Source organism: Aulonocara sp. 'chitande type north' Nkhata Bay, linkage group LG5 (assembly GCF_057382095.1).
Source record: "Aulonocara sp. 'chitande type north' Nkhata Bay isolate Kocher_YH1m ecotype deep benthic linkage group LG5, A_spYH_male_GT1.1, whole genome shotgun sequence".
Classification (NCBI taxonomy): Eukaryota; Metazoa; Chordata; class Actinopteri; order Cichliformes; family Cichlidae; genus Aulonocara; species Aulonocara sp. 'chitande type north' Nkhata Bay.
Genome location: NC_141348.1, coordinates 46,671,931 through 46,697,608, shown reverse-complemented (window position 1 = coordinate 46,697,608; position 25,678 = coordinate 46,671,931). Strand labels below are relative to the sequence as shown.

The following is a 25,678-nucleotide window of genomic DNA, read 5'->3' as shown; positions in this document are numbered from 1 at the left end:
ACTGAGGCTTGTAGAGTGTGGAGCTTTGGGGACAATTTGCTGGGACGTGCACCAAGATTGTAGCATTGTTTTAACACTCACCAGAATGCTCCAGACCTTCTTGCCGATGACCACTTAATCAAGTGTGTCTGATTAGCACCACCTATCTGCGACTTATCCTCTTAATTCCTATGAAAATGGGAAGGGTGTGCACACTACTTCTGCATTTTAGTTTAGCTTTTGTTAAAAGAATAATCCCACTCTAATATGTCAGGTTTTGTATTACATCTGAGGTTGTATTTAGAAAATTTTTGAATATTTTTTGTCACGATATGTAAAACCTGAGAATTTACCATTTTACCTTTAATGTATGGAATTAATGTTAAATGGTAAAGACTTGTGTAGAAAAACAAGAGTAAACAGTGATTGTATGAATGGGTGAATGAGGCAAGTTGTATAAAGTACTTTGAGTGCTCAGGGTAGAAAAGTGCTACATAGGAACCGTTTACATTACATTCTATTTTTTTCTTACTATTTTATTTTCCGTTTGATTAATTTATTTAGTTCATGTTTTTATTAATTTGCATTTTAAATCTTTGCATATTAATCTTTAATTTCATTAGCAGATTTTGGCAGTTTCTGTCTTACATAAAGCATCCTGTGCGATGTGGTACTTGTATATGATCCTCCTGCCAGATAAACTCAACTACTGTACACAATATGTCTGTGAAGGTTGTGTTTTGGTTTGAGGCAGAGTTCCTCAAGTTCCTTCATAATGCAATATTTATTCCTTCCTGAGCAACTTTTACATTTAAATTTCACATTTTTCCTTCTTATACACTTTTCACTTTGGCTCTCTTTCTCTACTTCCTTCCCTCTTATCTTTTCTCCTTTCCCTTGTTATTATTTATACATAAAAGGTTCCAACAGAGTCTTATCTCTCCCAGCTGTCCTGGCAGGACTCTCCACTTTATACTGAAAAGCAGACAGAGAAGCGTCAGTCACAGCCAGAGCCACCTAGCCCCGCTCCAGGTGAGCAGCCTCTTCAGATCTTGGGCCTATGGGAGCAGTACTGTGACGCGACCACAGGCAGATGGTACTATGTCAACAGCATTACCAAAGAAAGGTCCTGGAAACCTCCTCGCCGGGCCCGTGGTCAATATACCAACCAGGTAAAATATCCATCTCAACAGGAAATCCTTCAGTGTTCACTCTTCCTCCCTTAATCCAGTTTCCAGAGTTTAATGAAAGTGTCTTCTCATAAGAGAGACCATAGAAGAGGGTCAGGGTGTACAAATGAAAGAGAATGCTCATTTATATGCTCAAATGGTTTGACTGTATCAGCACTAAAAGGGACCTTTTCATTAAAAAAAGGCTTGGTTGTCATTTTTTCTTTTTACGTAGACAGAGCATTGAAGACACGGCGATCACACATCCACAGCAGGAGAGATCGATACTATGCATGTTCTCTCGTTGGCAAAGGGTCACATTGAACTTAAAATTATCTGGTGTTTTCTTGTGATCCAAAAACTTTCCAGAAGTCCTTTTCCCCATACAGAAGCAGTGGCATTGTGCTGGGTATTTTGAGGGTTTTTTGTTTCTTTTTTTTTAAATTATAATTTTACATAGGTTCATAGGTTTATTGTTACATTTGATTTTCTTGCTCAGTACCTTGGTTAGGATTCTGTGAGTTCCATTGCTTGTTTGCTAGTGTTTCCCTGTGGCATGACCCCAGCATGCCCACCATTGGTTGTTTCCCTGCTGGTAACACATCACTCATCTACATTCATTTATGATACGCACGTTGCGTGGGTATACAGTACAAAGCCCTTAGTGTCTCAAATAAGTGTTCAGCTACTTCCTGTTTTATTTTGTCACCAAAATAAAACGTACTTCTTGGAAAGCACAACTTATGTCTTGTGATTTGCTTTTCGTTTTACTTCCCGTCTCATTATCCTCGATCAGACTCACCTGTTTCTTTTTCCTTCTCGTTAATTCTCTGATTCCTGATTTACCTTGATTTTGTAACATTTTGGGGTCTTCTTGCCTCTGTTTCAGATTTTAGTTTTTGGACTTTAATCAACTAAATAAGCAGCTCTCTTTGTGCTGTTGAACTCTGCCTTTAACTTCTTTAACTTCAACATGACAAGCTCTGCAGAAAATTTTGGTTACATTCATGTTTACTTGTCTCTTCTTGTAGAAATACTATAAGTGAAAAACTGTTTAGTACATGCAGAGTCTCCACAGGTAAACGTGTGTTTCATACTGAAACTGTGCCAGAAACGCTTTCCAGAACTATGCAGTTTTTTCTGAAAGTGAAATGAGGAATTGCACGTTTAATATTAAGCTGCAGCAACTAACTGGTTAGCTTGGAATAATGTACACGAGAAAACAAGAAGAAGCCAAATGACACTGTGAACCTGACTCTGTCTAAATGTAACAAAGTCCACACACCTTTTTGTTTGTTCACTTTGTGCAGTAAATTAAAAAGAATGTTTATGAGGATTATTTGCTCAGCTGTTTATTGGCTTATTTCCTGGAAATGTCCTTTGTTTTTTCCCTTTAACCAGTCAAGCATTTCACTTTGCATGAAACAGCATTTACTGTCAGTTTAATTTTTACATTAAGTAGTTTCAGTTGTGAAATCTTATCCTCAGCACGTTTATTTTTCAAAATATAGCAAAAGATAAATAAATAAATAAATAAATAAAAATTAGAAAATACCATTTGCTACTTGCCGTAGAGAGCAGTCTGACAAAAGGTCCCAACTTTATTACATTTTATTATCATTATTTAAAACTGTGAATGGGTATTTATAATAACATCGGAGGCCAATCTTCTAATATTCATAATAGGTAGTTTAAGAAAGGCCCTTCCTGTTTCATATCATATACTTTTTTGCCCCTTTGGTAGGCCGGTCCAGGACAACCTCAGACGTTACCCAGGGACACCAGCCATCTGTCACTATCCCTTACTGCAGCAGGAAATGGAACAACGCACAGGGTAAGTATACTGTCCTTCTGGGGAGGCAGTAACATCCAAGTATATTGAAGCCATTTCATTTAAAACCTATTAGCTTAATTTATAGTGACACAACTTTGATGCTGCTTGTAATCCTAGAGTAGGTTTGTGAGTTGAGATGCTGAGCAATGAAGAAAATAAATAAATCATTGGGCATGGTCAACAACAATAAACGGTGCTCAGTTGGTACTTCAGGGTTAAAAGTGTGCTAAGAAAATATTCCCCACCCCGTTACACAACCACCGACACCAGTCTGAATCATTGATCCAAGGCTGGATGAGTCACTGCTGATATTTATACTACATTCTGACCTTACTATCTGAATATCACAACAGAAATTAAGCCTCATCACACCAGGCAATCTTTTCCAATTCTCTACTGTCCAGATTTGCTGAGCTCATGTAAATTGTTGAGTTTACACAAACTCAGTTTTAGTTTCTTGTTCTTAGCTGACAGGAGTACAGCCTGTTATGGTAGCAGAAGGGGTTGATTTAAGTTTAGCCAATTATGCCTTCATGTTTTGCACATCTCCGGCTTGTTCCCAGTTACTCGGCTCCTGCTATTTTTAGAAAGCTTCCTGGAAATCAATTTCTCATCAGTTGCACATGTACATTTTGGATTTGACCATGGACCTCAACTTTGGAATTTGCATGCCCTTATTTAAACATGCAGGTGTATATGTGCAATCGACCAGTGGCCTGTCCAGCACGTACCCTGCCTCTCGGCCTGTGTCAGCAGGGACAGGCTCCAGCAACCCTGCAAATCTGAATTGTTTGAGTGGATGAAAATGGATGGAACCACGGTCTGCCCTACTGACCAGAAAGTGGGTCTCAAACTTCAAAAAGGAAATCCAACTTAAAGCTTTGCTGTTTTAATACTGTGGATGTGATCCACTGAGCATCGCAAATGAGCAACTTCCAGGAAGAAATCCAAAAATAGAGGGAGATCTGGAATGTGAGGTGCACAGTGAGACATCTATCCAGGGACAGTCAGGCAAATTTAAATCATGTATTATTTTATTAATTTTAGTTTTTTAAAAGCAGAATCACGGAGAATGTGGATTGTATATCATACACACCGCTCTCACCTCTCTCACATGGATATATTATGCGTCAACCAGAATGCACAAGATCAGCATCGTGCTCCAGATTAAAGCAGGCAGACATGCAGCCATAGGCAGCCCCCAAGGTCATAAAAAGGAGATTATATCTTTCTTGTTGTTTCATTGTTACTGACCAAATCTGTCCGTCTATCTAGATATCTGGCTATCTAGTTAGCTGTCTAACTATTTATTACATGCCCTCTCACACCCTTTCTCTCAAATGATGTGTTTCATTGGGCTCAACTCTGAAGGCAATGACAAGCTAACGCCTCTTGATGTGCCGCAAATGAGCACATGCTATTAGGGCCGCACGGAGACAGACAGAAAAGCGTTTTCAACCCAAAACATTACAAAACAGGACTAAATTTAAACCACTCAGTGAAACTTACCATCTGCCTCAAACCACCTCCTGAACTCACAGATGTCGTCAGAGTAAAAACTTTCAGGGCATCATTCATTTCATCTTCATGTTACACACAAGGAGGATTTATACTGTTCAAATGAGGAAGTAACTTTGTTGTCTATAGCAAAGGTTTTTTTTCAGTTTAGGCAACAGATGTCAGTGTCTGAAATTGACATGTTCCCTGGATCTGTGACGACATCTACGTGGTGAAGCAAGGCAAGCAGCCTGATGCAGATTATTAGAGATAAGCATTTTGCATCTAAAGGTTGCGTTGCCTCACTGTTGCGTCAGTGTTTCAAATTTAATGTTGCTCATCAAAAAAATACCCACATGATCAAAGCAGTGATCCCCCCCCCCCCCCTTCAAGTCAGTTTGAGATGCATACTGTTGACCTATATGTGTCACATTTTATTCTGGGGTACATATACAACCCAACAGGAACTGCACCCGTGACACGTGTCAATGCATACTGCATGCCGCACAGGTTTATGACCCAGGTGTTAAAAGCCAAGTGGCCCATATTATTTGTTGGCCCAGATCATTCTAAAAGTCTAGTCTTTTAATTTTTAAAAGCCTTTTTAACACAGCTCATCTGTTAAAGACAGAAGCATTACGTGTATTTTTTCTTTTTTTCCCCTAGTACTTTCTAACTACCTTGACAAAAATCTGTAAATGATGAAGATAATTATACACATGACGATTTTCTGAGTCTTGCTTGTAGGGATTTGCTTCTGCGTTGTTTCATGTGAATTCTCTGAGTCAGATGAAATAGTTAATTTGATGACATCACCCTGGGAATTTTGAAAATCCCAGGGTGATGTTTCAGGGTGATGATGGTCGTTTCACTGCTTCATTTTGCAGATACACTCTTTTGCTGTGTCTTCGCAGGTTGCACAAAACATTTTATGAAATGTGATGAATTACTATTGATAAAAACTAGCAGTTACCAAAGTTTTCAGAAGGCAGACCTCAAACATCTCCTCAACAGCACTATCTGTCATGTCACAGATGTCAGATGTGGTCTTGTAAATGTAGTACAGATTACTGAACATTATTGAACATTAATTAAACATTTAGGGTGGTGGATGTCCAGCTTCGTCTCAGTGTTCGTTTGTTTGCTTCTGGTTGCGTTTGTAATGCCATGAGTCGTGATGCGAGAAACTGTTTTTTGTAATTATAGTGTTGCATACTGTGTCTGTTTGGGTTGAGGCACATCACGTATCACTTTCAACAGTTCCACTTACTGTTTTTAATTTCTTATTAATTTGTAAAATGTTTAAACAACTGTCAGACTCATACTATAAAGCTATAAGTCCAAATATGCAGAACTAGCAAGAAACCACAGAACTGTGAACTTTTTTACTCTTTGTACTTTTTCATATATAATGGAGAGTTGTTACACATGGTTGTTGCTTCTTGCTGAAAAAGCCACACTCTGATCTTGCAAACAAAAACTGTTGGGCAGCTGTATTTGTGTCAAAGTTAGCAAAGTCCTGGTATGAATATTGAGCTGAGAACACACCTTCCTGTCTGAGCTGTTATAAACGAGGCTGTCTGTATCGCCTGATAAAGCTAGCTTCCCTCTAGAATGGGGAAGTAGTCATGAGCTGAGGCACAAGGGACAGATGAATGGTTTTCACATTTTTACACTCAGGCGAAAGAGCGTCACGGTATGAAAGGACAGAACGCTGAGAGCTTTAACTCGACAGATAAGACACAGAAACACGAGCTGGCCCGGACGGTACAGCTGGATACAGTCATCCAGTCAGAATGAGCACCTACGCTGTGAGTTACTTTTCTGTGTGTTCTACATTCTACTGTTGGAGCTTTGGCAGCTCATGTGAAGTTACCCAATTGTCGATTGTGGCGATATCACTTACTCATATTATCCTAATGAGAGGTGATGGTTCTGATTTTGTTATACTCACAAAAAGCACATTTGACTGTGTTTTTTTGGGTCGGTGTGAACCCCGTTCAGTATCTAGGAGCCTTTGTGTCTGAGTTAAATGAGTGCTACACGATTAACGTGTAACTCTTACTGAGTAATATCTGCCTCTTATTAACGTAAAATGAACAGGGACACGTGTGCCTGTAAATACGTCTGAGCAGCGATAGTAAAAAAGCATTTATGTGTTTTATCTGGCAGGATGTGAGCAGGGCAGAGGAAAATAGTTTGAGTGCGGTTAGATGAGTGTTGCCCTGGGTTCATTTGTACAGTTAACTGAACGATCGTATCGGTATCCTGTTTTTTAACATGGGTGTGATATTTGCCCAAACTGCTGGTTGCCTCTCTTCAATAGTGACAAGTACAGTTTTCTCAGTTTTTACATTTTTGTTATTGATTCTTAATTTGATCATTCTCTGCAGAAAAAAAAATGGGCTGTTATTTTATTTGAAATTAAATATATATGTATACATATGGTAACTATACTAATCCGCCTTTGTCTTCTTGCCTCCCTCTATCTCGCTCCTTTCTCTCCTTGTGTTTCTCGTTAGCTGTCACCTGATTTCCTCTTTGGGAGCCACCAGAGGAATGCTGACAATGGCTGGCAGATGAACCAGGTAAAACTTCTCTCTACCTGCTGCGCTCACCAGAGGGTATCTAATGCATTTCACCTTGACTTTCACATTATAAAACAAGTCAAAGACTAAAGCGCCCTTTACTTGCTTTACATACTCTCCCTGCACAACAGGATGCATTTGGTTAACAAAATGGGACATCATAGAACTTTTGGTGACTTTGTCTCCCATCTCGACTTTGTCACTTTGTGAGATAAAATCCTGCTTCATGGTTTGCGTGCATACAGCATCTGCTTGGCCTGACTCTTCGTCTTTAGAAGAAACCTTTAGATGACAGCCCTTCCTTGCCTTGTGCTTTTCCTTTGCAGGCCCGACTGTTAACATATTCCTGAGCATTTTGTCAGCGTTTTAAGGGCTTTTGGTGGAGGGTGTTTTCCTCATGAAAATCAATGAACTCAAGTCATTAGATTTGCAAAAAGTGCATCTGAGCTGTATTACTGTAGAATATATTAAAGTTATTGCCAGCTATGCTCTTTAGATTCTCAGAGATCAGCATTTATGCATATTAAGGTGGTGAAATAGCAATTCTTGGTGTAAAAAGAAAAGCTGTTACCCAAGCAGGTCTTACTGCAACATGTTGCATCACAGTGGGGTGTGGGTGCACTTGGTTTAAAGCCCTTTTAAAGGCCTACTCTTAGCAAAGAAGCAGATTTGGCTCTTAGTGCTAATCCTCCACATGAGGAGATGGCAAACATTAGGAGGGATATTTAGTCTGATTGTTGGAACTAGGTTACATGGATTGGGAAGTAAACTCAATTGTGGCTTTTGCTGCATGAAAAGTTAAAGTAGTGTGAATTTGTGCATCCGTTGTTTTTGTACACACAAGGGATTGTAAGCCTCAGCAGTTTGTCTGTTAAGTGCAGAGGCACGTATTGTGCCTCATTGTGTCTCTGGCAAACTCATTTGTCCCCATCTGTGTAAAAAGTTCAGTGTGGATGCTCATTGTGTTGGAGTGCTGTGTAAATATAGAAATGTGTATGTGACACTGTTGTGCAAGTAGAGCTACTGCTACGTTGTTCTTCCTCAGTTGATTAAACTATATACAATTAAATTCTGACCTCAACCTAACACAACAGAGAGAACTGAGAGTCAAAGGCTAAACCTCTCAGAGAGCTGATGCTGGGATACATCCGTATAATTTGCTGCTGCAGAGTGAGGTGAAGGATATGCAAATGGACAAATGATGGCAATAAAATATCTATTTTACATCTTTTTATAGACTTTTATGCATCTCTGTCAGAGAAAAGTGCAAAGATCAGAATCGTTATCTTGACAAAATATATTTGTCAACAAGGCCACTGTGGGTGCCAGCCCAGCTCACAGGTTGAATGGGTTAAATGCAGCCGTGTGACCCTAACCTGACACCCGTTGCTGCATGTCTGTCCAAACTCTTTGTTTCTCTCCCTGCATTTCTGTCTGTTCTTCACTGTGCTTCAAATAAAAGCGAAAAAGCCCCCCATAAAACAAGCCCACTGCAGCTGACTTGAATTACTACTTTCAGTGTCAGTATGGTTAAACTTTAAAGGTGAAGACCCAATAAAGAGATATCTTTATCATAGCACCTATGAACAGTGAAGATCAGAAGTGTGATGAAGCAGGCTGACTGATTGCGACTCCAGGCTTTGTGTGGCTGATGTTTTTCTGTTTTATTTAAACTACTAAGCATTAATAAAGAGTCATAGTTGACCTTTGAAAAGCCCTTCAGGGCCTTTGTACTGTTGTACTGTGGTTGCACATTCAGTTATTCAGAACTACACAAGTATATCAGCTCTCAGAGGCTTTAAGTACACCATTTACAGATGTGAAAAAAAAAAAAAAAATAGTTCAGCAAATTGCTCTTTCCTTTGGTTGTATGTTCCACCCTTTCACAACTCTCCTGAACATTTGACCTTGAAGAGCATGCAGCGTGCCGCCTCCTCTGACACCCTGAGCACGATGGCATTTAGTGACACCAGAACCCAGTGTGATGATTCTGCACCCCTGCATGATGTCAAGCAGCAACTCAACCACTCCCAGTCCATGATCCTGCCCGACAACAAGGTATTCGCCTCCCGAGCACACGCTCCACACAAGCTCATAAAGTGTTTTGACAGAGAGAAAGAGGAAACGGAGATACCCGTCAACAAATAGTTATCGCACAAAACATATGCACATACACAAACGGACAGCTGAGCAGATGACCACTGCTTCCTGTTTTTCAGCTGGTCCAGCAGTGCAGAGATTACTCCCGCAATGTGACCAACATCGTTGTGGAGCCTCCGTCTCCTGCGAGCTCGCCGGACAGTGATGGCTGCACACCGGTGAGAAAACTCCACCTGTTAATTTAAAGCTGAAGTGAAAGCATATTTCCATATATATATTTATATTTTTTTAAGGACTTGGAGAACGTGCTACTAGTTGCTTCTCTCAGCGCAGCAAGCGCTGAAGTTTTGGCTTTCACAGGACAACGAGGCTCTAAGAAATCCAGCGCTGTCAGCCAAATAATTCTTCCTAAAGTGTAAAACTGCAATGCTTATTTTCTAATAATAACAGGTTGATTTTTTAAAAAGTGGTTCTCCATAACGCATTCCTTTGTTTGCCTTAATGACAATCAACCTTTTCTTTTACTGCATGTGAGGTAGCTGGAGGTTATCCCAGCCATCATAGTGTGAGGGGTGGGTTGCACCCTGTACACATCAGGTGCATGTGCTCTTATTTGCAGGTGTTCTCTTGGTTTACTAACATTTTTCTCATAAAACAGAGCAATTCTAATTTTTGAGTATTATTTTTTTTCTACCACAGTTCATTTGCAGAAGAAGTTTAGGTTTGTAGGTCATCACTGCTTTTATACGCATACCATATTCAACACTTATGAGCCGTAAGTTCATCAATACCAGTAAATTTGTTCTTTTACCTTAAACGGGGCCATACCGCAGTGGGAGATTTTAAAGCATTTCCCCTCCTCCTATTTCTTGAATGATGCAACAGCCAAGTTTAATGCGTTTGCAAAGGATGCTGTAATATTACACAGAGGAAAATCCTGCTGTGGTGCTGTAATGTTAAAATTCAACTTGCCCTCACACACTTCTTTGTGCTCTTTTTTTTATTTACTGCACTCCTTTTTTTTCTCAGCAATGCTGCCAACGTGACACTGTAAATATCTCTGAATACTGCAGATGTTAATGTGCTTTTAAACCCTTTTAATGTGTTTCTAGGAGCTGGAGAAAGCGGGCCTGCTGAACAAGACAAAAATTGCAGAAGGTGGCCGAAAACTGAGGTGAGGCGGTTCTTAGAGAAGATGAAAAAATCATTTTTTTTGATTAATTCAGCAAGTATGATTTTGCTAAGTGAATCCCAGCTTATGAGTACATGCATTCTTGTTGGGTTGCAGGAAAAATTGGAGCCCTTCCTGGGTGGTGTTAGTGGGGAACAGTTTGGTTTTCTTCAAGGACCCCAAATCACAGACACCTTCTAGTTGGGTAAGAGCACAGACAGACTCTTTAATTAAGTATTTTAGAAAATGAATACTATTATTAGTTATTGTTTCATAAGAACGCATATGTTGTATTCCTGGGGGTTAAAAAGCTTGTATAACTAGATGAACAAGATATTATAGAGGCCAAATTTTTTGATGCCTTGGTATATTTTTTTTTATGTCCCTAGCCCACCAAAAAGAAGGCCTTTTATTGCTTGTCTAAACCTGGCTTGAGTGCCTGGATGTGGATTTGTTCATGGCATTGTTTGGTGATTCATTCGTTCTTTTTACCATTATTCCTTTCTACAAGCACCGGTGGTTTAGGGAACACCAGGAGCACTCCTACTATTGATTTTTCCCAGTTATCCAACACTTATGAATATTTTTTCTGTTTTCTTTAGATGCCAGGATTTTTAATCCTCCACAGTTGCCATCATGTTTTGGTTTTTCTTATGTTCATCCCATTCTTGTAAAAGCCTGCTCTTTCTAACAGTCATTGGTAGTTGTAGCCTCCTGTGTTAAAGAGCAGTTTTTAATATTTTTGTTCACTGTGCTGTTAAAGTTAAAGAGGTCATGCAGACCAGTTACAGGTGTTATATGTGAAGGTTGGGCAATACAGGCTGCACAACAAAATCCAATTTTTAGAAACAAAAAGTGGTCAATTCAGGCAACTGAGTCATGAGAGTAAAAGAAAAATGTGTTTCTTATACGCAGAAACCGGGAAACAGTCGTCCTGAGAGCAGTGTGGATTTAAGAGGAGCAAAACTGCACTGGGCCAACGAGCTGTCCAGCAAGAAGAACGTCTTCAAGGTAAGAAACAAACCCCCCAAAAAGTGAAATAAAGATTGCAAAACCTGCAAGAAACTTTGACAGACCTGTGGTTTCATCCTCTTAAAATCTTTCTCAAGAATTTTTTTATTTCTGTGATCCTGGAAACGAAACACGTCAGTTTCCTTAGCAAAATGTTCCTTTGCGCTGATACACTGGGAATATACACTGGGGCTATTCTGTCAGCAGTGAGGGAAGCGAGAATGGGAAGCTTTCTTTCGCCAGCTCGGTGACCCATTCTGACGAAGAGGAAGCAGTAAAAATATTTTTAAAGAGAAATCTGATAAACTGATGAGCTAATTATAACATTACGGTCAAGCTACTACAACACGTCCAAATAATTAACTTACATGTCAACTTTTGTTAAAGTGGATTCACACAGATGAGTGGGAAAGCCAGTGGAGAGTGGGACAGTGCGTCTGGAGTTAACATGGGTCAAATGTTTTGTTTTGTTTTGTTTTGTTAGTTGAGGACTGTGACAGGCAACGAGTTTCTTCTGCAGTCAGAGACGGACTCGCTGATCAGAGAGTGGTACAGCACCATCCAGAATGTCATCGACAGGCTGGTGAGAAACACACATTCACTCACAGACACACACAGCTGGACAACACAACCCTGTGGGTTTAAATATTACTGTCAGTATGTCTGTCGTTTGCCTTTAGCTACAATATGCATGCTGTTGCTCACTTTGCTCATGCATTTGGAAAATTTTACCTGTAAAACTCTGTAAAAGATTTTAAATAACCTCCTGTGTTTTTTACTTTATTAAACAATGGTGTTGTTTTGTGTTATGCTGTTTAATAAACCCTCTGTCTCATATGAGGACATCAAGGTTTTTAAAGGAAAAAAACCCTGTTGTTCAAAGATGATGGTTAGTTTTTAAACTTTTAAATAGGAGAAACTGAAAATGTATCCCAAGAAAGAAGTCATGCCTGAAGAGGTTAAATACTTCTGTTCCATTTCTAAATGTTGGTCTTTTATGACTTACGTAAAGCACTTAAAAATAATCTTTGTCTTGTAGAAAAGCTTCACTGCGGGAAGTTCTGCAAAAAATGTTTTTTTTTTTTAATGATTCATGTGTGCTAACATAGTTGTTTCCTTTGAACAATGACTGACTTTCCATTCTGCGTTTAGTAAAATCATCTGTTCTATATTTGTCGGTGCGTAAATATTTTTCCGTGAGCTTTCTAAAACCTACTTAAGTGGGCTAATACACCTATGTGCAATGTTTTCATGTGTCTGAGCGAACACACAAACTCCAAGTGGTCCCTTGGACCACTGTGAGCAACAGCAGACGTGTGCACTGTGGTCACGCCAGCATCGAATCCATCCAAGTTACATGGTTTATTAAAGTAATCAAATTACAGCATTTACATTTATGTTAGACTACTTTTAATTAACTGCTTTAGCCCACTTACAATGAAAATTAAAAAGCAATCTTGTTCATGACCTGTGTAGTATGTTAACACTATTGGAAGTAAAAATCACTTGAACTCCAATTTTGAAAACACAACTTTCTTCTTTTATTTTATTTTATTTTATTTTTATAAAGCGCTGACTTGTATTATGAGTCTGTGGTCTGGGAGAGAATCCTGTAACTCTCTGTCTGCAAAATACAGTATATAATAATGAATGTTGGGCAATTAATTATACAGTTACTTCTTCAAAAAAAGTTACTGAGTTTTGCAAACAACAAAGTTTTGCAGCTGTTTACCTAAAAATGCAGCCAAGTGCGGTTTTTTAAATAAACATTTCAAACTATTTACAGAACAATCAGCTGTTCTGCATCAAATCTGATGCCACACAAATCATTTGTGCCGCTCCAAAAAATAATTTGTCCACTATGAGATAAAGGAGAACAACAGCCTGATACCTGCAGGCCTGACAACAGGAGATGTATCACTGCTGTAACACCTGTAACATTCAGCAGTCGCCTCATTGTTCTGACACACACAACAAAACTACTGACTACACTCACACTAACTACACAATATTTGCGTAAAACGTCACAAATCTCTCACATCTCAAAACACCGCCGTCACTTCTAAAACTTCCCCCTTCCTAAAAAACTAAATGCTATGTTGCCATATCATTTTTTGATTGGTCGACATGGTACATTTTTCCACCAGTAGGAAAGGGTGGGGGTGTTTTGGTTTCGTCTTTGCTCACAGGTGGAGAGCGCTTTCCTTATAAAACGCAGTTTTTACCGTTTCTTCCCGCAGTAAATATAAACAACGACAGTATTCAGGAAGAAAACCAAACATTGCATATATTTTTATCATAACTCTGGTTTTACGTGGCCGATCAACACAATTTAAAAACTGGTATAAAGTCCACACTTTTCCCGTCAGTTGTTCCGTCTGTCCTGCTCACATCTCCAATGGTTGTACACGTTGTCATTAACGTGGCTTCACTCCACATCAGCCACGCCGCTTTGCCAGCTAAAACACCGGTGTCGGCACACAAGGACGCTGTCATAGCCTGTCAACCACGTTGATTAGCTGCGTATATACGAATGTGAATCGCATCATTGGCTGGACTATGGGATAAGGTGGCATCGTTCTAATCCCATACGGGAGCAGCCAGTCACTGACTGACTCACACTGCAAAACAGAATTGTTGAAATTTTAATTTTAATTTCAATTCAGGTTAGATTTTTTTTTCTGTGCGCAGAGACCGTGCCAGCAGTGCGCAATTGCGCCTGCGCCCAGCTTAGAGGGAACATTGCACGTGCATCTCTGTAATGTCATTAACACACTGCTCCCTCTGGCTGCTTTTCAGGACCGTGAGAATCCGTTAGACAACGTCCTTCTGTACTCTCTGAGGAGGGCGGGCAGCGTGGAGATGCTGGACCAAAGTGGTGACGAGGACGACAGGCGACCATCTCGTAAGCCATCCTCACCTGATGCCTCGCTTCTTTCCCTGATGCCACCATCTAAAAGCCCTCCCTGCCCCCCACTCCACTTTAATCACATCCTTTCTCTCCATCATCATCATCATCATCACTGTTTTTTCTAAACTTCCACACAGGCTTCTTGCATCCCTCCATCCTGTCTTCCATCCTCTCCTCTATCCAGCCCACTTACATTTTCACCCATCCTCCCTGGCAGATAATCCCCTCGTCCGTCCTCTCCCACCTCCGCCGTCGGCCCGCCCTCCCGCTTTTCATTCTCACCACCATCCCCTCTCATCTGCTTTCCTGCCCCACAGCCGAATGCCCCACACTGACCTCCTCCTCTTCCTTCTCTTTCCCTTCCTCCTCCTCCCGCTTCCCTCCTTCTGCAGTCCCTCGCTCGACGTCCAACCTGGAAAACACAGAGAGGAAAAGAGTGAAGACGCGGCTGAAGAAGCTGATCCTAAAGAGACCTCCTCTACAGGCCCTGCAGGAGAAAGGGCTCATTAAAGGTGAGATTTCTTTTTGAAGTTGCAGACCATTTAAATGCAAGTATCCTTTATTCAGCAGTATACAGGGTGAATCACAAAGTACATGTTCTCTTTGGCTTAGTTATTAATATTACACGGCTGTGCTCTTACAGCAGAAACTGTTGCCTTTTAACTGAATTCCATCAGAGATAGGCAGCCAGGAAGTCTCAGCATTTATCTATAGTCCAACGATAGTATACAAGTATACAGCACAGGGCATGAGTTGCATTGCATCATCCAGTCTGAGTTAACTTTTCTGGTGGGAACGGAGTCAAACATGAAGGTTTTCTCCCAGAGTGAACAGAAAACTTATCAGTAAATTAACTTGGAGCTCTTACATCATGTCTTGGTTGAAAAAAAAATGTGCATGCAATCATCTGAGAAACACGTCTAAACAGACATAAAAAGCATGTTTGTGTCCACCTGTCATCGGCCCTCAGATCAGGTGTTTGGATGCAGTCTGGAGATGCTCTGTGAGAGGGAGAGAAGCACCGTCCCTCGCTTCGTCAGACTTTGTACTGAAGCTGTGGAAAGGAGAGGTACAGTTGCTGCAAACACACCTCCTGCTAATTTGATTCCCAACTCAAAGTGAACACATGAGAAATCACCCTCAGCCCTGTTTTGAGCGCAGTTTGACAGCAACTCTGAGCTCACGGTCCTCACAGTTCTTTGGCAGAGCTCACCAAACACAAAGTCACTGATTGCCCGACAGAAAGCAGACACGAAATGTTCAGATTCGCAGAAGAGATCTTGACAGCTTGGCAGCCTGAAAAAGATCTAAATGAGAGAAAATTGAGTTGTTTAGAGGCTGTTAAGAAACAATGCAGCGATAAATATTTAAGACACGGGAGAAAATGTGTGTGTTTTAGGGCTTTAAAAACCAGTTTGTGATGAATAAATAAAGATCTCTTGGGAGCAATACTTTCAGATCAAGACTTTTAACTATGTTTAAGGGTATGGAACAAACTTTAGGACAAAGTAAGCCAAACTTTACTGATAATTTCTACACATATCATATATAATAATGAAATTAAGAGCATCTGATCTTTTCCCAAGTGTTAGGTATACAGGTTGCCATACTACTAGTTAAAGCAGGATGAAAAATACCCACCTTTTTCTTCGTCTTACCAACTTTTCAAAGCCTGTATGAATTCATTTGAATGTCAGAGATGACTAAGATATTATAATGAGCAATTTATTCACATCTGAGAAGCTTGGACCAGTTGATGATTATTTTAAGTGGTTACATAATTAACTGATTCTTCATATTTAAAACAGATTGTAAAGCAATGTGTGGTTTTGGATTATAGTTTAATCTGAATAAATAAGTTGCTGGATAACAAAAATATTTTTCTAACTTAGAAATGTATCCCGTTCACCAGGCCAGCTTTAGCCAGTAACCAGCTGCAGATTTAGATTTCATGTGACTGAGTGAAGTCAGTTCCAGCAACATGAAACATTAAGTGTTAGCGAGTGACTGTGAAGCGGTGTGCCTTATTTAAAGGTCACGCTACAGTTAACCATTTCACGTGATGGTTTTACAGAAAGAAAAATGCTCAATAGCAGCGTCAGCGCAGGATACTTATAATCAATATGTCCGAAAGATTAAAATGTCAGGCTTGTTTTACAGCTTCTAATACTGAAAGCAGTGTGAGGAAAGCTGAAACTTAGAGCATTAGTACTCCTTTGTAACTGCTTCATCGAGCAGCATGATGTGAAACGCGAAGAGGAAGTTTAAATGTATTCATAGGCCTGGTCATATCCATGATTATGCTTTTGCATGAGCACATGATCAGACTTTTTTTTTAAGGTTTTGAAAACTGCTCTACTTACGTCTCCACTTACGCAACATAACAAACTGCATAACCTCTGCATACTGAATTATTGATTTGCAGAAGATTTGGCTGCCAAGAACAGCAAAACAATGAAGTGAGCTCAGACCGGCTCACAACTGAAGACACAATCTCTATCACTCATGAATCTTAAAAAACATGGTCATGTGATACTTTCATTTTGACTTTGATTATCTAAGGCAGCGGTGGAGATCCCCTTGTCTAGCATGCTTTGTTTGGTGTGTTGCAGGTCTGGAGACCGACGGCATCTACAGAGTATCAGGAAACCTGGCTGTGATACAGAAACTGCGCTTTCTGGTGAACCACGGTAAGGATGCAGGGGGAGGGTGGGAAACTACTGACGATAACTGTTCTGTAATAACAGGGGGGGAAATATGAAGAAATTTAGGAGAGGATCAAAGTTGGCCTGTTTTTTTTTTCCTTTTTAGCAGAAATGATCTGTTTCAGTCGCTTAAAATCAAGACTAAATTTATCTCATGATGTTTTGTTTCAGAGTGCGTAACATAATGTTTGAAATCAGTCACTGTCCCACATTACACGACATCCTTATGATAACAGACACGGGGAAAAGCTGCCTGAGTAACTGTTGGTTTTTGCAGAGCGAGCGGTGACTACCGATGGCCGTTACATGTTCCCAGCGGAGTTGGTACAAGGTACATTCGGGCAGACAAGGCAAACCGCCGTTTTCACATCTTACTCAGCCTGCTTGGTTTTTGTGCATTATGTGTTGCATAATGTGAACACCTCAGTCAGAACCTCCCAAAAATACTCACCCACAGACTGAAGCGCCGAGCCGAGCCGAGGCGCAGACGGGCAGCAAACTTTTCTCTTTTTTGTGTGGATGTGTGTGTTACCATTTGCTTAATGTATGTGTGTCCCTTAGGCTTTTGTGCTTCAAGTTTTCTGATGTAATAATGTGCAGCAGGTTGTACAGCGGCTTCTCACACAGTCCGTGGCTGCCACCAAGTGGCTGAAACAGAGAATCAGCTGCTCGTGAAGCGCTCTACTCCCCCAGCAACATCTCTGATGTTTCACATCATAAGAAAATAGAGATTTGTTGACTGCCGTATATCAATATCAGCCTCAAATTCGTTTCAGTGCCTCTTATAATCCAACATGAGAAGCATTAGTCTGGCTTGTGTCTAAAAAACAAGTGTGCTTTATCCTTTAAAGTGTGTGTGTACTTGTGCGCCAGTGTGTTTGTGCTTGTTACTTTTACAGAGCATCTCTATCTCCCTCCTGCAGCTACAAGCCTTCATGTTACGCCTCAGTGCTGAAGTGAATTTACACTTTGCTTATGTCAGCCAATCCTGTGACAATTGTGACTCTAAATTTAAACTCTTTGTCTCTGTATGTCGTATCCCTCTCGCCTTTCCTTCACTTCCCCTGACCCCGTCTGGCTGAATCTCTCCTCATCCTCCTCCTCTCCCTCTCTGTCTCAGAGGAGAAGTTGAATTTGGACGAGAGCGAGTGGGAGGACATACATGTCATCACGGGAGCTTTGAAACTCTTCTTTCGCGAGCTTCCCGAGCCCCTCGTGCCGTACGGCTTCTTCACCGACATTGTGGAGACAGTCAGTGAGTAACCAGTTTCAGCCCCGGACTGTTTATTTTGTAATCTGTATAAATATTCTAGATTAGGAGTGTGAAGTTAATTTTCCCACACGACCGGAAAACTGGGACTGCCCTCCACCACAGTCCCTGTTTCCGTTGGGAAAATGAATCGCCCACCCCCATCTTGAAAATAACTCAAATAGATTCTCATAACCTTTTGCCTCGTGCGCATGAAGTCAATTTTTAATGTGCTTCGTGTTTGAGGTGAGATATATTTAGGCTCAGGAAGATATTTGTCATTTCGTGCCTTTTACTTGGTAATAATGGTCCAGGCGATGCAGCTGCACAGTCAGCTTCTTAAACGTCTAGACCACCAGGACGCCCACTTTTTAATTTCACATATTATTTTCCTCTGTTGTAGTATTTTGAATACACACAACACGACTGTGGTCTTACTGAGTCAAAACCAGCGTAGGCTTGGTTAGAATCTTAAATCGTTTTCACTTTGTTTTCACACTTCACTCGACTCCCTTTCCATGTTTAGAAAATGTTATATCGTTATACTGATGCAGCATTTGCGTAAACACACACATACAGTGGGGCAAAAAAGTATTTAGTCAGCCACCGATTGTGCAAGTTCCCCCACTTAAAATGATGACAGAGGTCAGTAATTTGCACCAGAGGTACACTTCAACTGTGAGAGACAGAATGTGAAAAAAAAATCCATGAATTCACATGGTAGGATTTGTAAAGAATTTATTCGTAAATCAGGGTGGAAAATAAGTATTTGGTCACCTCAAACAAGGAAAATCTCTGGCTCTCACAGACCTGTAACGTCTTCTGTAAGAAGCTTTTCTGTCCCCCACTCGTTACCTGTATGAATGGCACCTGTTTGAACTCATCATCTGTATAAAAGACACCTGTCCACAGCCTCAAACAGTCAGACTCCAAACTCCGCCATGGCCAAGACCAAAGAGCTTTCGAAGGACACCAGGAAAAGTATTGTAGACCTGCACCAGACTGGGAAGAGTGAATCTACAATAGGCAAGCAGCTTGGTGTGAAAAAATCAACTGTGGGAGCAATCATCAGAAAATGGAAGACATACAAGACCACTGATAATCTCCCTCGATCTGGGGCTCCACGCAAGATCTCATCCCGTGGGGTCAAAATGATCATGAGAACGGTGAGCAAAGATCCCAGAACCACACGGGGGGACCTGGTGAATGACCTGCAGAGAGCTGGGACCAAAGTAACAAAGGTCACCATCAGTAACACACTACAACGGCAGGGAATCAAATCCCGCAGTGCCAGACGTGTTCCGCTGCTGAAGCCAGTGCATGTCCAGGCCCGTCTGAAGTTTGCCAGAGAGCACATGGATGATACAGCAGAGGATTGGGAGAATGTCATGTGGTCAGATGAAACCAAAGTAGAACTTTTTGGTATAAACTCAACTCGTCGTGTTTGGAGGACGAAGAATACGGAGTTGCATCCCAAGAACACCATACCTACTGTGAAGCATGGGGGTGGAAACATCATGCTATGGGGCTGTTTTTCTGCCAAGGGGACAGGACGACTGATCCGTGTTAAGGACAGAATGAATGGGGCCATGTATCGTGAGATTTTGAGCCAAAACCTCCTTCCATCAGTGAGAACTTTGAAGATGAAACGAGGCTGGGTCTTCCAACATGACAATGATCCAAAACACACCGCCCGGGCAACAAAGGAGTGGCTCCGTAAGAAGCATTTGAAAGTCCTGGAGTGGCCTAGCCAGTCTCCAGACCTCAACCCCATAGAAAATCTGTGGCGGGAGTTGAAAGTCCGTGTTGCTCGGCGACAGCCCCAAAACATCACTGCTCTCGAGAAGATCTGCATGGAGGAATGGGCCAAAATACCAGCTACTGTGTGTGCAAACCTGGTAAAGACCTATAGTAAACATTTGACCTCTGTTATTGTCAACAAAGGTTATGTTACAAAGTATTGAGTTGTATTTTTGTTATTGACCAAATACTTATTTTCCACCCTGATTTACGAATAAATTCTTTACAAATCCTACCATGTGGATTCATGGATTTTTTTTTCACATTCTGTCTCTCATAGTTGAAGTGTACCTCTGGTGCAAATTACTGACCTCTGTCATCATTTTAGGTGGGGGAACTTGCACAATCGGTGGCTGACTAAATACTTTTTTGCCCCACTGTATGTGTAAATAAATAAAAATCTTTACATTTTACGTCCTCAAACTTTCTCACACAGCTGTGTTGAAAGGCATTTTTGTGAAGCTCTGTTTGAGTTGAACTGGAAACTTGTCACAGACGCCGTAAAACGATCAACAATTTTACAATTTACTTTCACATGCACTACATTTTTTTCCCTCCTTAAAATGTGAATCTTAAAAAGCCACAAATATTCAATTAAAAAAGGCCAGTGATGTGTCAGAATGACTCTTAAATAGTTTTTCGCATCGACTCCAGCAAACACTTATTATTAGTTTCACTTTATTTGTTATCTTTTGTGAGAATTTGCTGACAGTGAGAGTTGCGTTTCCTTTACTTATGTTCAGATTTCCTGCGCTTACATGATATGGCACTTTATCTCATTATCTTCTACTTATGCTTAAAGACAGGCAGGCAGACAATCTGGCATCTTACAGTAATTCCTCTTAGTAGAACATTAGCATATTAAAGATCAGGAAAATATTTTAAAAATGCATTTTGTCATCGATGCATTGGACACTTTTTGTAGACTGTGGGCACATGGATTGATCTGCAGATAAAGTGTATCCGATTAGATAGCGGATGCTCGTAATATGATATCAGTTGGGGGATGTGTCTAAAAATGCTAATAAAATGCATGATGACACTTGGCCTGATCTGATGCATATCTTGCTCTGTGTTGCAGAAATGTCAGACTATATGGACAAAATCGATCGCTTGAAGTGTCTGGTGCTCAACATGCCTCCTCCAAACCACGACACGCTACAGTTCATGTGCCGCCACCTCAAACGGTGAGAATAACCCACGTCTAGTGTTTATTCTACTGATGTCTTCGTGTTTTTTTCTTTAGTCTGTGCCTGTTTTTATTGCCTGTAATGGTTCCAGTGCCCTTAAATGGGTAGAGTTCATAATGTTGGGTATTTCCTCGAGGCATTTAGGGACAAATGAATGAACCAGATGCCCTGGTAGGAAAGGAAAATATCTTCCTTTTCTTTTAAAACCTGACCACAAGAGGGGGCACTTCCCTCGTTGGTCTCCGAAATTTCTGTCGGGGATTCTTTGGCCACAGCTCTCAAAGTATGCCAGCGCTGAACCGGGATCACACTGTTGTTAACTTTGGGTCCCTGTGAAGATGAAAAGGCTGGAGGAAGATGAATGGTGTACAATGTTCTGCGAGCCAGTTCCTTTTACAGTACATAAAATGTGTGTTTTTTACCGCCTATGGTTTTTCCTTCCACTCCAGGGGTGAGTGTTCGTGTTCTGAGGACGATATTTGTGCCAGGGTGTGGTGGGCCCCATGAATTTGTCAACTCTGTGTCTTTCTCTCATTTTCTCTCCGCTGTCATTCCTTTCTCTGTTTCTCATTTATTATCTCGCTCCTTAATCAGGTCCCTCGCCTCCTCTTTTCCTGGCACGCTACCCACCTTTCCTGACTTCCTCTTTGTCCCTCTTTTCTCTCTTTTCACTCTCCCTTTCCTCTTCCTCCTTATGTCCTCCTCTTTTGATCCCTTTCTCCTTGTTCTCCCTCTTCCTGCTCGCTCTTCCCTCCCCCCCCCCTCGCTCTCCTACTTGCCTCGAAGGTCCCATGGGAGCCTTGTGGTTCGTCTGCTGGAAGGCATACCAACACCACCGCCGCCACCACTGGAACCTCTCTCTCGTTCTCTCTCTTCTCCCTCTTCCTCGCTCGCTTCTTTTTTTCCCTCTTCCCTCTCCTCTCTCCCTTTTTTCCTCCTCTCTTTTTAATGTGGAAGTTTTGAGCAATTGCTGGCTGCTTCTGTGGCTTGGTGGGAATGGCATTTTTAGAAGAATGCCTCATGCTGTGGCTTTAACCATTCCTTAGTTCCCCCCCTAATCACACACACACACTGTAACACACACATACGCTAGCATAGGTGGATGCAAGCAGCGGATTTAGAACACTTTTGTGCACAGATCCACGTTATAAAACCCAGATGCATGTACGTGAAAATAGATGCAAAAGCAAGATGTGACAGATGGATATACAAGTTGATTCTTGTAGCTGACATCTTGAGTTAAGTAAAAATTATAAAGATGTCACATCGTGACCACAAACATGAACCTTTAGGGGAAGGTTAGTTGTGGTCTCTATGCTTGCTCTATAACTTGACACGAGTCTGCAGTTGTGCTTGCAACTCTGTGAAAGTAAATGCTAATGGATGTATGCCAACACGAGCACAAGAGCAGTGCTAACGCTGCTATAGCCGCGTCCACTTTCTCAGTTTAGGGATTTAGCAGGATAACACTTGATGATTAGTTAAACTTTAATCTGATCATGACTCCAGCCAAAATGTTTCACGCCCATCCTGAGCTGTGCCATGTGTAGCTACTTCAGTGCTACTCCATCCAACAGCGGTTGAGACCTTTCACTCAAAACCACAAATGTCAACCTCATGCTGGTTTTAAGGAAATGTCAGGGATCACCAAAGTCAGTAAAGTCCATCCACTAGTTGCTGGGATATTTCAGTCTGAGCTAATGTGGTGGGAATGGATGACATCCCTAGAATCACTGAGCACGTGTCTCTAAAAATTCAGAAGCCGAAGCGATTCCAAATCCTTTTTGTCGGCAAAATTTAATATTTAAGGAGTTATTAACCTGCGCTGTCCACTCTCTCGTTTCCCGCAGAGTGTTGGAGCAATCTGAAACGAACAGAATGACCACCCAGAACATCGGCATTGTGTTCGGGCCGACGCTGATGCGCCCAGAGCGGGATAACGGCAACATGGCAGTGAACATGGTTTACCAAAATCAGGCAGTGGAGCTCATCCTCACCGAATTTGACCACATCTTCGGAACGAGAGGCCTCTCTTGATCTTTTGCTCCTTGACATCAGACAAAAGCACAAGTTTTGGAGCATTTGTCTTCCCTGCCTGTTGACTCATATGGTGTAAAATGGATTTCACATCAAAAGATAATTACGGGTTAAAAAGAACCAGGACAGAAAGCTGCTAATCATGACATCTGGCGTCCATATAAAGCCATGCTAAAACAATAATAGTAAAACAAGCCAATTTTAGCTCCAGTACTTGTGCCTTTGACTGCAGATGTGGAGCCCAGCCCCGGTGAACTTCACTGCTGGAACAGACGCCTCCTTGTCACTTTTCCTTGATGTTTCAGACTTGATCCAGATAAATAAAAAGCCGTAAAAGCGATAAATCTTCTCCAGCCTGTCCTGCTAGCGTGTTTCAGTCGGTAATAATCGAGGATTGGGAGGAGGAATGTGTCTTAAGCTAGCACTGAAACAAAACTTGGCGAAACCATCTCACTGTGAAAACACATGCACCAGCACCTCTTCAAACAAGGATGGACAGATCCTGCCTGGATAGACGTGCACAGGTGCCCACATCTCCACCATTTTTGCAGGGTTTATTTGAAGGAAAAAAAAGTAAAAGCATGAATTCAGTGGCAGGATGAATGTGCCAACAAGGCAGAAAATGTTCCTTTTTACCAAATAGTACTTTGTAGTGTCAGAGCAACCCTTATTTTACTAATTTGAATCTGTCTTCTATTTTTAATAGTGCAAATTCCTAATGTTAAGTTAAATATATTGTTGTAAATATGTGAAATACTGTCATTCTCATCTAGTAGCACTTTGCATACAGTGTTCAACCTAAATATTACAATTAGCTAAATTCAAACTGATACTTTTGCTTTGAAATGAAGAGTGTTGGGTCTGACTGTTTACTCCTCCTGCAATAAAAATATGTGAACAAACTGATTTGAGCCGCATTATGATATTTGCTCAGGATGTGTCCTGTCAGGTTGTTTGTTGTTTGAGCGATGGGTTCGCGTGAGAGATAGTAGAAGCGTGTGGAGCTATGCGGGCCTCGGAGACTCGGCGGGCGGAGGCATCCCCTGTGATTGGTGCAAATGCTGCTTTTAATAACAGAACAAAAGAGGAACTGGAAATGCATATGTTTTAAAAATGTGGATTTTCCCCCCAAACCCTCTCACTCGCTCACTCTGTGGCCTGGGTAATTTTATATTGACTGTGGGTTTGGCAAAAGACAAAAAAGAGCAGAAAAGAGGCACTGCTGTGGGGGTGGTGGTGGAGGGGGCTCTGCTCTGTTTTATTGGATGTATTTATTCATTTTTATGTTTGTATTATTTCAAGTCATGTGAGCACATTGGGAGGGGCTAAGGTTATGTGCGGATGATTGATCAGGGAGTCTATGGTGCGCTTCCAGTTTGCTGCTTAAATTTGATCAACTTTTCACCGTAGACAAAGCATGTGGCTTGTGTGCATTTACATTTACAATATGGCCATCAGTCAGCACTGCTGGCTTTTCATTTGTTTATTTTAATTTCTTTGTTTTATTTCTTCATCCAAACTTTCAAAATCATACCAAATGTTTCCATTTATGACACCGAGATAATGTAAACACGTGGAAGCACGTGATCCAGCCTATATTTCGTAACGATATCTCGCTATGTGTTTTTTGAATGCTCTCCTAATCCTGAAACTGAAGAGAAATTTCTGTTGGTAGAAACCAGATGGCATTAAAGCGCCGTCTGACCAAGACCAAGCTCTGTGATGTGTTTTATTTCGCTTTGGTGCGATGGTGCTAATCAGCCCCTAAAACTCTAATCAGACAGAGACAGAAACAAACAGACCTCGCTCCTAATCAGCAATTTGTTGGCATCAAAAGTCAGACTCTATTACATCATCCTTACTTTGTTCTTGCTTTGACTTATTTATTGCATGATATATATTTAAAGTAAAGCAAAACACAGCTTGTGCTTTTGTGTCAGGATGCAGACAAGACAGCAGATGTGCTGCAGGCTCGTGGAGAAATTAGTTTACCAATGCATTTTTTAACTGCATTTTTTCGCACACGCAACTCTTTTTTTTTTTTTCTGATTGATTTTTTTCCTGCTGGCATTCTGTGTGGCATTTATTAATTAGAATTGATTTGTGCTTCTCTGCATTGATCAAAAATCATTTATTTTTCACAATCAACATTTGAATTAGCTGGAACCTTCTGAATCCACTAATCAGCGCGTCTCTAAACGGACTGAAATGAAGTGTGGAGCTAAGGCTCAGGTTTGAATTCTCTTCTTTCAGTTTTATCTTCATTCTCACTCTTGTAAATTTTAGGTTCAGCTTACTGTTGGAAGAAAAGATGCTAGATTAGGAAGATAATGGCTTACACAGATGTCTTGATCTTATTGTTAGATCCACCCACCAGTGGAATACATCTGTAGCTCTGTTCGGTGTGTCACTCAGCTGTTACTGGGAATTGAAACTT

The 25,678-nt window shown here is 41.0% G+C and overlaps 1 protein-coding gene across 5 annotated transcripts in view; it reads left to right on the top strand.

Annotated features, from left to right (window-relative positions):
* The window catches only part of LOC147331510 (rho GTPase-activating protein 9-like), a 46,547-nt gene extending 21,598 nt beyond the window's left edge, over positions 1 to 24,949 (top strand). For 2 of the 5 annotated variants that reach the window (XM_086293895.1, XM_086293896.1), the window contains 17 exons: positions 900 to 1,151; positions 2,893 to 2,982; positions 7,002 to 7,067; positions 8,982 to 9,125; positions 9,287 to 9,385; positions 10,280 to 10,341; positions 10,456 to 10,543; positions 11,254 to 11,349; positions 11,834 to 11,932; positions 14,149 to 14,254; positions 14,653 to 14,772; positions 15,231 to 15,329; positions 16,873 to 16,950; positions 17,243 to 17,296; positions 18,086 to 18,220; positions 21,096 to 21,201; positions 23,055 to 24,949. In XM_086293895.1, the coding sequence (XP_086150021.1) occupies positions 900 to 1,151; positions 2,893 to 2,982; positions 7,002 to 7,067; positions 8,982 to 9,125; positions 9,287 to 9,385; positions 10,280 to 10,341; positions 10,456 to 10,543; positions 11,254 to 11,349; positions 11,834 to 11,932; positions 14,149 to 14,254; positions 14,653 to 14,772; positions 15,231 to 15,329; positions 16,873 to 16,950; positions 17,243 to 17,296; positions 18,086 to 18,220; positions 21,096 to 21,201; positions 23,055 to 23,241 (1,881 nt within the window). In that variant the 3' untranslated portion in view covers positions 23,242 to 24,949. The remainder of the gene's footprint in view (positions 1 to 899; positions 1,152 to 2,892; positions 2,983 to 7,001; positions 7,068 to 8,981; positions 9,126 to 9,286; positions 9,386 to 10,279; positions 10,342 to 10,455; positions 10,544 to 11,253; positions 11,350 to 11,833; positions 11,933 to 14,148; positions 14,255 to 14,652; positions 14,773 to 15,230; positions 15,330 to 16,872; positions 16,951 to 17,242; positions 17,297 to 18,085; positions 18,221 to 21,095; positions 21,202 to 23,054) is intronic. The other 3 variants (XM_086293897.1, XM_086293900.1, XM_086293898.1) reach the window with 3 other exon arrangements.
* Positions 24,950 to 25,678: the final 729 nt, after the last annotated feature.